The sequence below is a fragment of the Vicugna pacos genome, chromosome 12 (assembly GCF_048564905.1).
Source record: "Vicugna pacos chromosome 12, VicPac4, whole genome shotgun sequence".
Taxonomy (NCBI): Eukaryota; Metazoa; Chordata; class Mammalia; order Artiodactyla; family Camelidae; genus Vicugna; species Vicugna pacos.
In genome coordinates, this window is record NC_132998.1 from 61,399,063 (window position 1) to 61,412,331 (window position 13,269).

General features: G+C 57.4%; 1 protein-coding gene across 2 annotated transcripts; it reads left to right on the top strand.

Annotated features, from left to right (window-relative positions):
* The first annotated feature begins 907 nt into the window (after positions 1 to 907).
* On the top strand, positions 908 to 11,856 carry TSPO (translocator protein). 2 transcript variants are annotated; one of them, XM_072973641.1, is made up of 4 exons: positions 908 to 986; positions 8,796 to 9,009; positions 10,705 to 10,843; positions 11,448 to 11,856. In XM_072973641.1, the coding sequence occupies exons 2-4, from the start codon at positions 8,825 to 8,827 to the stop codon at positions 11,634 to 11,636; spliced, it is 513 nt and encodes a 170-aa protein (XP_072829742.1). In that variant the 5' UTR covers positions 908 to 986; positions 8,796 to 8,824; the 3' UTR covers positions 11,637 to 11,856. The 2 variants fall into 2 exon arrangements, with proteins under 2 accessions (XP_072829742.1, XP_006207217.1); XM_006207155.4 differs by lacking the exon at positions 908 to 986 and adding an exon at positions 1,014 to 1,414.
* The last annotated feature ends 1,413 nt before the right edge of the window (positions 11,857 to 13,269 follow it).

Here is a 13,269-nt window from a genome sequence, read left to right on the forward strand (position 1 = left end):
AATCAGAAGAAAAAGATGAATAAAACCCAGCCTGGGTTATACTTGTCTTTATACCAACACAAAGGTGGAAGGGACCCATGGATGCAAAAATGCCAGAGGCCAGAGGAGCAGGCACAGTTCACCTTCGGCCCCCTAGAACCAGTTTGGGCAATTGTAGTTCCTGCAGGCTGAGGGCCCTGGCAGGCCAAGTTAGCCAAGGGGACAGGAACAGGCTCTGGGCTGCAGTAATAAAGCAGCAGGTGCAGATGTGGAGGTGAGGTGCTCAAGGCCTGGGGTTGGACATGCTGTTCCATTAGGGTGACCCTGGCAAACTGGAGGCCACCTCTGGGCTGTGATGACCACTGAGTGACAAGTGTCTATAGCATCCTTCATTTCAATGGGGCATCCTCATTAGTCTCACAATATTGTGCCCATTTTACAGATGAGGAGATGGAAACAGAGAGAACCGCCACAAAGTGGCTGAGCCAGGACCCAGAGTGCAGCGCTGCCTCCTGCCCCAGGGCAACAGCTAAAGGCACTAGGTTGCTCCTCCGGAGATGGGGATCCAGGGCTGTCGTGTAGGAGGATGTTCCTGGCTCTGCCATCAGGCGACGTGATTCCCCTCTCTGAGAGCGGTCTCTGCCGCTCCATTTTACAGATGGAAAAAGTGAGGCACAAGAAGAGACGCGACCCTGCGGACCCGCAGCTGGGAGGCAGTGTGGCCAGCTCAGCACCGGCTGGGCCTGCCCGGCACGGCGGTCACCGTGGGAAGGAGAAGCGGCCGGGAGACCCGCTTGCGCCCCGGGAGGCAGAGGCGCGTCTCGCTCGCGGGGAGTGAGCGCCCCGACCCGCGGGGCTGTGGGCGGGCCAGCCCCGGGCTTCCAGCCGAGCTGGGCGGGGCCGGGCGGGGTGGGGCTTCGCGGGCGGGGCGGGGCGGGGCGGGCCCGGGGCCTTGGCCGTCACCTCTCGCCGCGCAGCGCTCTTCCCGGAGCGAGTCCTCGTCGCTGGTGAGTGAGGACCTGGCGCCGAGGGGACGGCGGGAAGGGGGCTCCGCGCGGGAGCGACCTCCGATACCGCCCGCACGCCCGCCGGCGCGGGGCCCAGGGGAAACTGCCGCAGGAGGTGGCGGGGACCCGAGCGGGCGGCCTCCAGGCAGCACTAAGGGCTTGGATACCGGGTCAGCTGGCGGGGGCGGCGGTGAGCCATGTCCTGGCCTCCGCGATCGGCGCTCCGGAAGGGGGCTCGGAAGGGGGATCTTGAGCACCCCCTTCCCGCCGCACCCCGCTGGGCCGCCGTGGTCCCGGGGAAGCCCAACCGCGGGACGGGCCAGACACCCCATTTCCCGCCCATTCCGAGGCCAGGAGAGGGCGGGAGTGCCTGAGCGGGTACTTTGAGGATCACAAAATTACTGGGAGACCTCTGGCTCCTGATCCAGGTGAGACGCCCTGATTCTTGGGGAGGAAACCTAGGCCAGATAGGGGAGATTATTTGCCCAAACCCAGTTCAGGCCCTGTGGGGCCTTAGAACCGGGTCCCTAGATCCCCGTCCAGTGCTCAGGTGCACTGTGGCCCCCACGGGGGGCCTTGTGAACAGAGCATCCCCTGGGGCTTGCCTGTCTCCTGCCCCTCCTGCAAAGGGGCTGAGAGCCCAGGTGGGAGGGGCCACGGTGTTACCGGAAAACTGGGTTCACTTCTTGATGGGTGTCAAACCAAAAGACAGAGCCAAGCTAAAGATCAGGAGAACAAGGTTTTATTATTACTTGCAGCAAGTAAGCAGAACACTGTGGATCTTTCCCAAAGCAGTGTCTCCTTGAACAGCAAAGTTGGGGAACTTTTAAACTAAGGGTACGTGCATATTCGTGAAGGGGTTAGGTTGGTGTATGCGTATTCATGAAGGGGCTCAAGCAGAGGAGAATTCAGCATAGAATTTAGGCAAAATTCTACAGAGTCCAAGCTTTAGTTGACTGAAGTCACAAGGGTCAGCAAAGGTCGCCATCATGTCCCTAGGGTTCCAGTTGATCTGGTGGTTGAGCACTCGAGGAGGCTTTACATTCTGCAAGACAGCCCAGGAACGTGCTCCAGGCTAATCTTTACCTTTGAAACAGAGCTGGGAGTCTGTACAACTGATTTACTGTCTTTGCTACTGTTGCTTCTCCTGCCTGATAACAGTCATTTGTTCCTGCATTCTTTTGTCTCCTTAATAACATTATTACTAAGACCTGTTGGAGGGCAAGCAGTGTGGCCAGGCTTAGATCACAAAATAACTTGGGCCAAAAATGACTTCTCTTCTGTCAGGAAAGACAAGTCTGTTTCTCTTTCTCAGGGGGACTCTCTACCCTGTCTGCTTACAGTGGACGTTCCAGCTGTGAATACCCTGCTGAGTGCTGGAGTCAGCCTCCCAGATGCCCGTGGCCTGGCCTGGGTTGGGAGCCTCTGTGGCTGGCCTGCTGGGGCATGGTGGTACCTGGTACCAGCCACATGCTCTAGAATGGACGGCAGGAGGGGCAGGACTTGAGCTTCCCCTAGGGATGTGTGACTGAGTCTGTTCCAAAAGGGTCATAGGGAGAGAGGATGTCAGTGGAGGCCCTGTACAAGGAGCTCCGCCCAGGGTGCTTGGCACATAGCAGGCCTGCTGCCAAAAGGCCGAGTCACCAGGATGTGGGCCCAGGCCCTGGTGTCTCTGTGGTGGAGTGGGGACCCACACAGAGGGTAGCAGGGGGTAAGTGTCCACTCCCAGGGAGCAGTAGCACTGGTCCACTGGTCGGGAAAGGAGCCAAAGGGCAAGGGAGGGAAGGTAGCAAGACTCCTGGGGCAGCAGGGAGATGGGCTGCTGCTTTCTCAGTCTCCAGTGGCTGCTCAGCACCCTGGAGTGCTCTGAATTGGGTGGGAACGAAGCTCACCCAGGAAAACTTGCCCAGGGTCACAGGGCAGTGGAGCTGGGGTTCGAACACTACCAAAGCCCTGCTTTCTCCACCGCGCCTAGAGGCCACTTTCTCTGCCTGGTGTGTGTGTGTGTGTGTGTGTGTGTGTCCACATATGTGCCTGGCCATCAATGAATAGTGTCTGCTGAATGTGCCAGCAGCCACTGACAGGCGATTGCTCAAGGGTGGGAGGAGGCGCTGCGCTGACTGGGGGGGGCACCTACTTTTTGCCGAGTCCACTTTTGCTTTTTCATTATTTCCTTTTTGAATCTGGTGTCTCATATTTTCTTTCACTTAACTTGTGATTGGGCAAGCCATGCTTGAGCATGCTCTCTGTCTTAAAAAATATTCATTCTCCATAAAGCAGATCCCTCTTTGTCACCCAGCGGCCCCACCCCACCCGAGACTTCCTGGGTTTCCAGCTGCATGCAGACCCTTCCAGACCTGTTGTCTGTTACTGGCTACTCTCGTAATGAAAAAGATTAATAGAGGTTATAAAGAGGTGGATTCGCGGTGAGTCATAAAAAAACAATAATAAAAAAAAACCCAGCATTGATATAAGTCCCTGGGAGCATCCGTGAAGCTTGAAGGGGAGATAAGGCACAGGGGGAGCCAGTAAGGCTGGAGAGGGAGGGGAGCAGAGAAATGGCAAAACCCTGTGGCTTGTTCCTGGGCAGCAGTTTCTGTTGCCTATAGCCTCAGAGAACGGAAAAATCTTCCAGGGACTGCTGGCTCAACCCTCACCTCGCTGGTGGGGACCCAGGCCCAGGGTGTGAGACCCTCGGGCTAGGGGTGAAGTGTCCTGAGGGTGGGACATCCTGGGTCCCATGGCGGGGGTGGGGCAAGGAGGGAGGATTCTGAGAGATTGCCACCCTTGGGCAGAGATGGGGCTGGGACACTGGCCCTGGGGCTGGAGAGAGTGAGGCTGTTGGCCCTGAGACTCTCTGGCACCAAGGCAGAGAGTGGAATGGCTGAGGTGGGGCGGGAGTGGCCCTGCAGGCTTCTGGGGCAGGCCTTTGGTGCCCTGTGACTGGCCATGGGGCCCAGAGCTGAGGCCAGCAGACTTCCAGATCAGGGGGTGAAGGGGTGTGGTGGGCTTCAGAGTCATCCAGACCTGGCAAGTGCGGTGCCTCCCTGTGCCCCAGTTTCCTCTTCTGGGAAGTGGGAACAGTAATGAGTCCACTGTGGAGGCCAAGAGGGTATGTGACTCAGGGCCCCCTCCTCTGAGCCTGTTGTGAAGTGTAAGTTAGGCTGTGTTGGCCCAGGATGAGCCCACCCTGGCCCTCTGCCGAGCTCCGCTCCTGCTCCTCAGACCCCAGAGGCCTAGAGCCTTCTCCAGACCCCAGGTCCTGAGCTCTCTGCTTTGCTGGTTCTTGGCCTCTGTGTCAGAGGCGCTCCCGCTGTGAGTGGCCATAGGCCTTGCGGGCAGGGCCTTTTGTGTGTGCATTTTCACCCACTGAGTGTCCAGTGGCGTTTTTCCCCCTTGGTCAGCACCACGTGGCTGCATCTTCCCCTGGAGGGAGAAGTGGCCCCAACACGGACCCCCACATCCCCTCACTTGTCTAGTCCTCACTTGAGTGTCCCCACCACCCTATGAAGCAGGCAGGGGAGGTTATTCCCATCTGACATAATAGGAAACTGCGACCCAGAGAGGAGTTTTGGCCCGGGTCGTGGAGAATATTGGAGGCAGAGCCGAGGTTTGGGTTCTTAGTCACCTTCTGACAGAGACAGAAATGAAGGGCAGGGGAGTGGCTTTGCCCCTCTGCCTGAGCCCTGGGCCCCTTGGTGTTCCCTGGCTCTCCCGGGCCCTCCCTGGGGCCCCATCACAGGGCTGATCTCCCTCAGGCCTGCCAAAGCCAGCTTCCCTACCCAGCCCGGCCCTGCATGACTCAGCTTGGTGGGGTCCCCTAATCAGGTGATTCAAGAGCCTGGCCCCATGAAGCTCTCCGAAGCTCCCTGCCTGGGCTCTTTCCATCTGCCCTACCTGGCAGGCCGTCCAATCCCCTTGGTCCAGTGGCGCATAAACACAGCAGCCTGGAAGGGTGGGCAGGAACACAGAGCTCAGGCCCTACTCTGTCTCTGTGGCCTTGGGAGAGCCACTGCCCCTTCATGACCTCCCTTTGTCTGTACAGCAAGGGGCTGGGGTGGTGGGCTCCACGGCCGGTCAGTGGGCACAGTGGGCGGGTCCTGCTTGGGGATTCCTGGGCACTGGCTGTGGCAGGGTGACACGGGCACCCCTGCCCACAGAACCTGAGGGAGAAACATGGACACAGGGTGGAACGCAAAGACATGCTCAGTGAAAGAAGCCAGACCCCAAAGGCCACAAATTGTGATTCCATTTATGTGAAATGTCCAGAAAAGGTAAATCCACAGAGACAGAAAGCAGACTGGTGGTTACTGGAGGCTGCGGGCAGGAGGGGTCGGAGTGACTGCTAGTGGGTGCTGGGAATGTTTTGGAACTTGGTGTTGATGGTTGCACAACATAGGGAATGCACTAAATGCTGTGGAATTGTGCATTTTAAAATGGTTCATTTTATGTGATATGACTTTCATTTCAATTAACCAGAAACAATCGGAAATAAAAACCAAACGGTCAAGAGCCTCTGAGAGGCCTTGGTGGCAAGTGGGGCGTCTGGGACCAGGGGTGGGAGTCAGGGACCAAGGCGGAGATGAATACATTGAGAAAAATGTAGGAGACTATGCATGTTAGTGTCCAAACTAGGATACTTCTTTTTTAATGTTTCATTTTGAACTCGTTTTAGACGTACAGCAAGTTATAAGGGCAGGACGGAGAGCTCCCCCGTGCCCTTCACCCCGCTGCCCGTCACAGGGGCGGGGAGTTGACACCCTGCTGGTCTCCCTGCTCACGCGCTTTGTTGTCCCAGGACCCCATCCGTCTGGGATCCCACGTTGCGTTTAGCTATTATTTTTCCTGAGTCTTCTGCAGTGGATGACCTTTCCCTCCATCTTCCCATGCCTTTCATGACCTTGACCCTTCTGAAGAGTGCTCGAGTGCAGGTCAGGGGTCAGGTATTTTGTAGAGGGCTCCTCCACCTGCGATTGTGACGTTTCCTTGTGGTTGGACTGGGGTTTGCATTTTAGGCAGGATACCACAGCAAGTGTGTCCACCTCCCTGGACCGTGCTGTGTGTCTTGTACGGGTGGCATTAATCTTGATCACCTGTAAAAGGGACACTACGGAGAGTGAGGGGGGCCGTTCACTTGGGACAAAGTGGCCATACATTGGGACCGTCCTGGGAAAAGGCACATATGGTCACCCTGAGGAGACCTGAGGTCTGGCCCTGTTCAGTGCCTGACCTCCTGGCTCCTGCCGCTCGGCCCCTGGGTCTCGGTGTCCCTATCTGTACGTGAGAGTCTGTATGGTGTGAAGATCCCCCCATCTGCCCCGCACGTCTCGTTCCAGAGGGGCCTAAGGTGTTGAAACAGCTTGTTAACGTTGCCCAAAGGCCGTCACTTGGCTGTGGATTCGACACATTTATTAAACAGGCTGTACCTGTGCTGTGGGTGAGAAAGTGGGCTGAGGTGGCCTGGGCTCGCTGGAGACGACACTTCGGTGGCCGGTCTCAGGGCTCCACGTCCACCTGGCAGCAGCCCAGGGCCCGGGAGAGGTGGGATTTCACACTGTGGTGAGATCAGACCCTCACCCCCCCACCAGGAACAGTGCGTGGTCCCCGGAAAGCGGAGGGCAGGGCAGGAGGGAGGGGCCGAGACAGGACCATTTACTCCTCAGGAGCGGGCCCTGGGCAGTGCTTGGCCTCCCAGAGCAGCAGTTGGGGTAGGGGGGTATGGGGGAACCGTCCCTACTTGACAGGCGAGAAAACTGAGGCCCAGGGAGGGAGGAATCAGAGGCTCTAAATAGCAAAGCCAGAATCTGCTGGATGCCTAGCACTCTCCGATAGTTCCTTTTAAAATTATGCTCATTATAGACATTTTGGAAAGCAATACCAGGGTAGTGAAAGCTTCAGAAATCCCACCGGGGCCTTAGACTCCTGGGCTACCCACTCGTGGAGGGGCCCTGGGCAAACACCGCCGCCTTTGTTGGCAGGTGGGATAAGACGGTCCTCCCCGGGCGAGGATTGAAGGACAGCGTTCAGGTGGGGCTGGGCCGGGCTCACAGCCATTCCCCAGGACACTTAGTTTTATGATGATGATAAAGCTAACATCTTCACACGTTTGTTACAGTTTAAAAAATGCGTATCAGTGTTATCGATTCTTCTTTTTTTTTTTTTTTACTAAAATTGGGATCATTCTGTAGTCAATTTTATACTCTGCTTTTAAAAAAAATTATTTAAAAAAATTTGGGGGGGCGGTAATTAGGTTTATTTATTTTTATTTGTTTATTTTTTTTAATGGCAGTGCTGGGGATTGAACCCGGGACTTCTTGAATGCTAAGCACATGCTCTACCATTGAGCTAGACCCTCCCAGCTATGTTCTGCTTTTTGCACTAATGCTATGTTGAGAACAGTTTTCACATTATTAAAGAAGCCTGCAAGCTGGATTTGGGAGTTGACCAGCCCCCACCCTAGGTGGAGCTGCAAGTTTGCTGAACTGAATTGGGTGTGTGGCTTCTTATCTTATGCAGACACCTCAGGTTCTCCAGTTTGGGTCAGGGTGTGTTAGTGGGAGGTCAGCTTCCTCTTTTTGTGATGGGGAAACCAAGGCCCAGTCAGGGGTGCTGACAGGCTTAGGGTCCCACTGCAGGTCCAGGCAGAGCTGGCCCCTGACTCCCAGCTCAGGCCCTCCTTGCCGTCTGACTGGACTCCCAGCCCGAGTGAGCTCAGCTTGCTGGGAGCCTAGTAGGTCCTCAGCGCAGACCTTGGGACTGCTGGGCAAGGGGGCTGAAGAGCGTAATGGAGAACCTGGAAGACTGGATTCCCCCTGCCCCTGCTTGGGGGCTCCAGCCCCGGGGTGGGGGTGACAGCATCCGGGCCTGAGATGAGGCCTTCCTTGCCCTGAGCCCTGCCTGCCTCTCAGGGCTGCGGAGGGGCCTCCCCAGCCTTAAACTCTTTCACTCTGTCCCTCCTGCCGCTACGTCTATGGCCCTGGGCATCAGGGTGGGAACAGCTCTTTGACCTGGGCAGAGCCTGGGCCCAGAGTGCTGTGTGACCCTAGGCAGGCTGCTTCCCCTCTCTGGCACACAGAGAGGGGGAGGTGATTTCAGGGTGGGCCTGGGGGTGGGGGTGAAACACCTGCACACAGAGACACTCCCACACTGGTAGGCAATGTTGATGTCCTATTCCACAGAGGGGAAAACTGAGGCCCACGGAGTTGAAGTGACTTGCCCGAGGTCACAGTAAGTTGGTAGGGAGCGGGGATTTGAGCCAAGCTCTGATCCCAGTTTTTGCACGAATGATGAAAGAGTGCAGTACCAGGGCGGAAGGTGCAGAGCGTGGGCTAATGCAGCCTCGCGGAGCGCCGGGCCGGCAGTAGGCCTGGGGAGGAGGAGCTGGGAAGCCTTCTTGGTGGAGGGGACCCAAACTGGCCTTGGGTGAGGTGGCAGAGAGGAGGGATCACTTGCCAGGATACCCAAGGTCAAGGATGAGGGTGAGAGCAGGGAGGCTGGCAGCTGGAGCAGGAGCTGACAGGGGGCAGGGGCACCAGAGACTCTTGCCAGCCGGGGCAGCCCTCCAGGTGGGAGCAGGAGTTTGGGTGGAAACGTGCTCCCTGGAGCCCTTGGGCTGGACCCCGCCTCACACACCTTTTCTACACGTCCTGATTGTTCGATCAATTGAATGATCGACCGGTGAGTGATGAGGGGCTGGTAACAGACCCACCCTAGGTCTGCGCTCAGTCGGTCCTTGGGAGACGCTGGGGGAGGCCTTACCCCAGCTCTGGAGCATCCCCCCCTCTCACACCAGTGTTTCTTCTCTTTCAGAGCTTTCCAGAACAGCAGCTGCAGCAGCAATGGTTATGCCCTATGTGCCCGCTGCCATGGCCTTCACGCTGGTGCCCAGTATGGGGGGCTTCCTGGGCTCCCAGTATATCCGCGGAGAGGGCCTCCGCTGGTACGCCGGCCTGCAGAAGCCCTCGTGGCACCCGCCCAACTGGACACTGGCCCCCATCTGGGGCACGCTCTACTCAGCCATGGGGTAGGTGGGGACGGGTGCCGCCTGTCCGCCTGCTGGAGCGAGGAGGGCAGGGGCAGGCTCAGGCCCGAGGTCAGAGCTTGTCCTCCAGAGTTTGAACTGTCTGGGTGCTCCTGGGGCAGCGAGCACTGTTTCCCAGCCTTGTTTGGCAAGTGAAGGTGGAGAAAGCTCTGGGGCCTGTTGGTTGCACAAATGAACTTTTTCCTCTGGGGCTTCCTGGAAGGGGCGGGCAACCCCATGCTGGCATTCTGGCTGTTTTCACAACTGCAGCGGGAGGCTGGCTCAGTACGTAAAGTTCAGACGTGGGCATGGGGATGCTTCCAAGATCAACAGCAGTAACAACAGCAGTGATAGCGGCTGTGAGCACTTGCTCGGTGGCAGGCTTTGTCTCGGTTAATTTTCACGACCCCCCATTTGACAAGGGACCTCCCAAGGACAGGGCCATCGAGTAAGGACCCTACAGAAATTCCTGGACTAGACCCACGAATTGCCATGGAGGAAAAGCAGGACTGAATGGGTGTGTGCCCCTGGTGGCTCCCACAAGAACTGCACCCAGGAGGCAGGCCAGCTTCCCACCCTCCTCTGGAATGTTCTGTGCATGCTGGTTCTGTGCCAGCCCAGTGCAGGGTGGGACAGCAGATGCCAGGCACCCAGGGGGCAGGTAGCAGAGACCAGGCTGATGCTTCAGGATTCTGATAGGAATAAGACGGTCCTTGAAACCCTGGTGTCCCTGGGCCGCACCCTCCGCCAGCCCCAAGCCCTGCGGGTCAGGCTGCAGCGCTTCCTGCGTCCTGCCCCCTCCCCCCCATCCTGGCCCAGGCACCGCTGTTTCCACCACAGCTTGCTCTGGCCTCCAGGCCTCAGCATTGAGACCTTGACAGAGCACAAATCTGGCATCTCTCTTTTGCAGAACCCCGTGGAGGCTCCCTGTGGCCCTAACAAGGTCAACCCCCTCACAGAGTCAAGAGCCCGGGCTCTGACCTCAGACCACCTGGGTTCAAATCCTCACTTACCTACTAATTGCCTGCCAAGAGATCTTAGCACTCCACCTCTCTGTGCCTCAGTTTCTGCACCTGTAAGATGGGGTGGTTAATACTCACCCCCTTATAGCATTATTATAATGCTTGGAATGAGCAGGAGCGGTGACTGCATGTGCAAATGCTGGAGGCCATTAGCTATTACTGGTGGTCTATTGTTGCCTTTGTGGCCTGAGGGCCCCTGTGACCAGGCCCTCTTCTGCCTTTGAGCCTCACCTCCCCAGTGTGCCCTAGACCTCAACAGTGATGTAGGCTGACCCGGTCTCATGCATGCCTCTAAGCCTTTGCATATCCTTATTGTCTTCCCAGGCAAACTCTTACTCATCCTCTAAGGCCCAGCCCAAATGTCCCATCCTGTTCACTTGCATGCCTCATGTGCCTTCCCCTTTACAGTACTGATGATGGTAATAATTTCAAATGTTTATCGAGTGTCCCATGTGCCAGGCACTGCCAATGTGTTAACTAGAATCCCCACAGCAACCCAGTGAGAAACGAAGGCCCAGAGAGGTTAAGCAACTTCCCTGGGGTTACAAAGCAGTCAATGGCAGGGCATGCCTGAGCCATCAATGTGTCATCCCAGAGGTGAGTGTGGCCCTCTGCCCTGAAGGGAGGCTCCTGGCCTCTTCCTTGTTGGTGCCCTGACTGGCAGCCTCTGTTTCAGGTATGGCTCCTATATAATCTGGAAAGAGCTGGGGGGCTTCTCGGAGGAGGCCGTGGTTCCCCTGGGCCTCTACACTGGACAGCTGGCTCTGAACTGGGCGTGGCCTCCCCTCTTCTTTGGCGCTCGACAAATGGGTTGGGTAAGTGTGGCCTTGGCTTGTTTCCCTGGTCCCTGGAGGCGGCCCCTCCTTGGGGGAAATGGGGCATCACGTCCCAGACAGGGTCAGGGTCTAAAGGTGGGGGCAGGGGAGGCTCATGGTCAGCGTCTCCTCAGTAGCTCTTAGGGGACCAGTGCCCCTCAGTTGCTTTTCCTCCAATGAAGGTAGCCTTGTGGGGCTCTGACTGAAACCACATGGGGGTGGGGGAGAGCAGAGCTCAGTGGCAGAGCACATGCTTAACATGCATGAGGTCCTGGGTTCAATCCCTAGCACCGCCGTTAAAAAAAAAAACTAGATAGGGTCACTGGCTTGGGTTTAGGGGCCACTTGTATAGGAAACTTGCACACCTGGTGCTGTGTGCCCCCACCCATGGCATGGTCAGGCAAGGGTGATTGTTACCCCTTACCTACCATCTCAGTTCCTCAGGTGAGGAAACTGAGGCACAGTGTGGGGGAGGGGCTTGACCGGGTCACTTAGAGGTGGAATGGGGTGCTCTCTCCAGTGTAGTGATGGTGGGCAGCTGGGACACAGCCCGTGGGCACACTGAGCCTCAGGCCTCTCTGTCCTCCCTCCCCTGTCTCCGCAGGCCCTGGTAGACCTCCTGCTGACGGGCGGGGTGGCAGCAGCCACAGCCGTGGCCTGGCATCGGGTGAGCCCATCAGCCGCCTGCCTGCTCTACCCGTACCTGGCCTGGCTGGCCTTTGCGGCCACGCTCAACTACTGCGTGTGGCGGGACAACCAGGGCCGGCGCCGTGGCCGGCGGCTCTCTGAGTGAGGGTGCCCACCCTCCGAGGACTGCAGTATGTCCAGGGGTGGTGGCCTTCAGGCTTGTACGGCCAGCAGGCTGCCTGTCTGTCTGGTCTCAGCCCAGAGGATCACCGGCAGTTTCAGAGGTGCCCCCGGCTGAGCCCCCACTCTAGAAACACCTCCACCCTCTGCTTGAAGCCCGTGCTCGGAATGTGTTTTACAAGCCAGATAAAGGTTTTAACCTCTTGGCAGTGGCCTTTTTACTTGGGAGGGACCCCGGATGTGGGGAGGACGTGGGGCTCGTCCTCCCGCTGGATCTGTATGGACTGTGTCATCCAGATGAGGCTGGCCCCGACAGGGCTTCCCCACAATTCTCGGGACCTTCCTCAGACCCTACAAGAGGAGAGGTGGCTGCCCAGGCCAGAGCAGCGGACACTGGCGTAGACCAGGCTACAGCCTCGCGCTTCCACTGAGGCAGGAGCCCACCCACCTCCTTCCCATCCAGGAAGCTCAGCCCAGGCTCTTGAAGGGCGCAGGCCCACAGTCTGCCTGGTCCAATGCCTGGCTCTGCCGGGCCCCCAGCATGGTCCTCAGCTGACCTGGGCCCTGAGCTGGGCACACCAACCAACATGTCCCTTGGGGCCGGGACTCAGGCCAGCCTCACCAGGGGCAGCCCCATTCATATGCCCCAGCTCAGCAGCTAGCAGCCTCTTGCTGGCCCAGGCACGCCCAGGTTTGATGTCACCCCGATTTTGAATTGGGTGACCCCGGCCTCTCTCAGCAGCTGTTTGGAGTGGGGTTGAGGCCACCACTGAGTGACTCCTCCCGCTGTAATTTCCTACACCCCGTGCCACACTCGGCGGCACAGACTCCTAGGACCAGTGTGGGTCCAAGCTGCTGGGCTTTTTGCTGCTTGTCTGTTTTGGTTGTTGAGTAAGTTAATTCAAATTGGCAAATTCTTTGTATTTAGAGCTCACGCTCATTTTGGCAGGCTGGGTTTTGCTGTTTCTCGCTCTCACCTTGCCCCCTCTGCGTTCAGACACGACCTAACAGTATGAGGCGTTTGGGGAGAAGGTTGGCAAACGGCTGACTGCGTTCTCTGAGAGCAGGGGCAGCTCTTTCAGTGGCTGTCCCCCACCAACCCCGGTGGAATTTCATGCCCCACAGAGTGTGCTCCGCAGGAGTCCAGCCACTTTGCAGCCACGAGCACTGAGCTGAGCCCTCGCTCAGCTCCCCAGCTTTTCTGATGCTCATCTGAGCAGATGGGGGACCCTGTACATCCTTGCCATTGATTTATTCCTAAAGTTCTCCCAGCCAGCCAGGGGTGCACCTTGACTTAGCATGTAAATTTACCTGAGACTTCTGGACTCTTCTCAGTGGCATTCAGACTTCTTTGTCATTTCCACACACTCATGGGTTTGTTCACCTCAGGCAACATCCCACTGGCCACAAAACCATGCACGGCCACAAAGACACCTGGGAAAATGAGTGGCAGGAGGGTGCACTTTGCCATTTTCTTTGCTCCTTTCTTGCAATGCTCTCCTGCTTCCTCATAATTAGATGGCATTTCTGAGCTGTTGCCATCCACGAGGGACTCCAGACAATCACTGTGTTGGTCTAATAGGAAAATCCACAGCTCGCAGATTTAGCAAGTCCTCCTG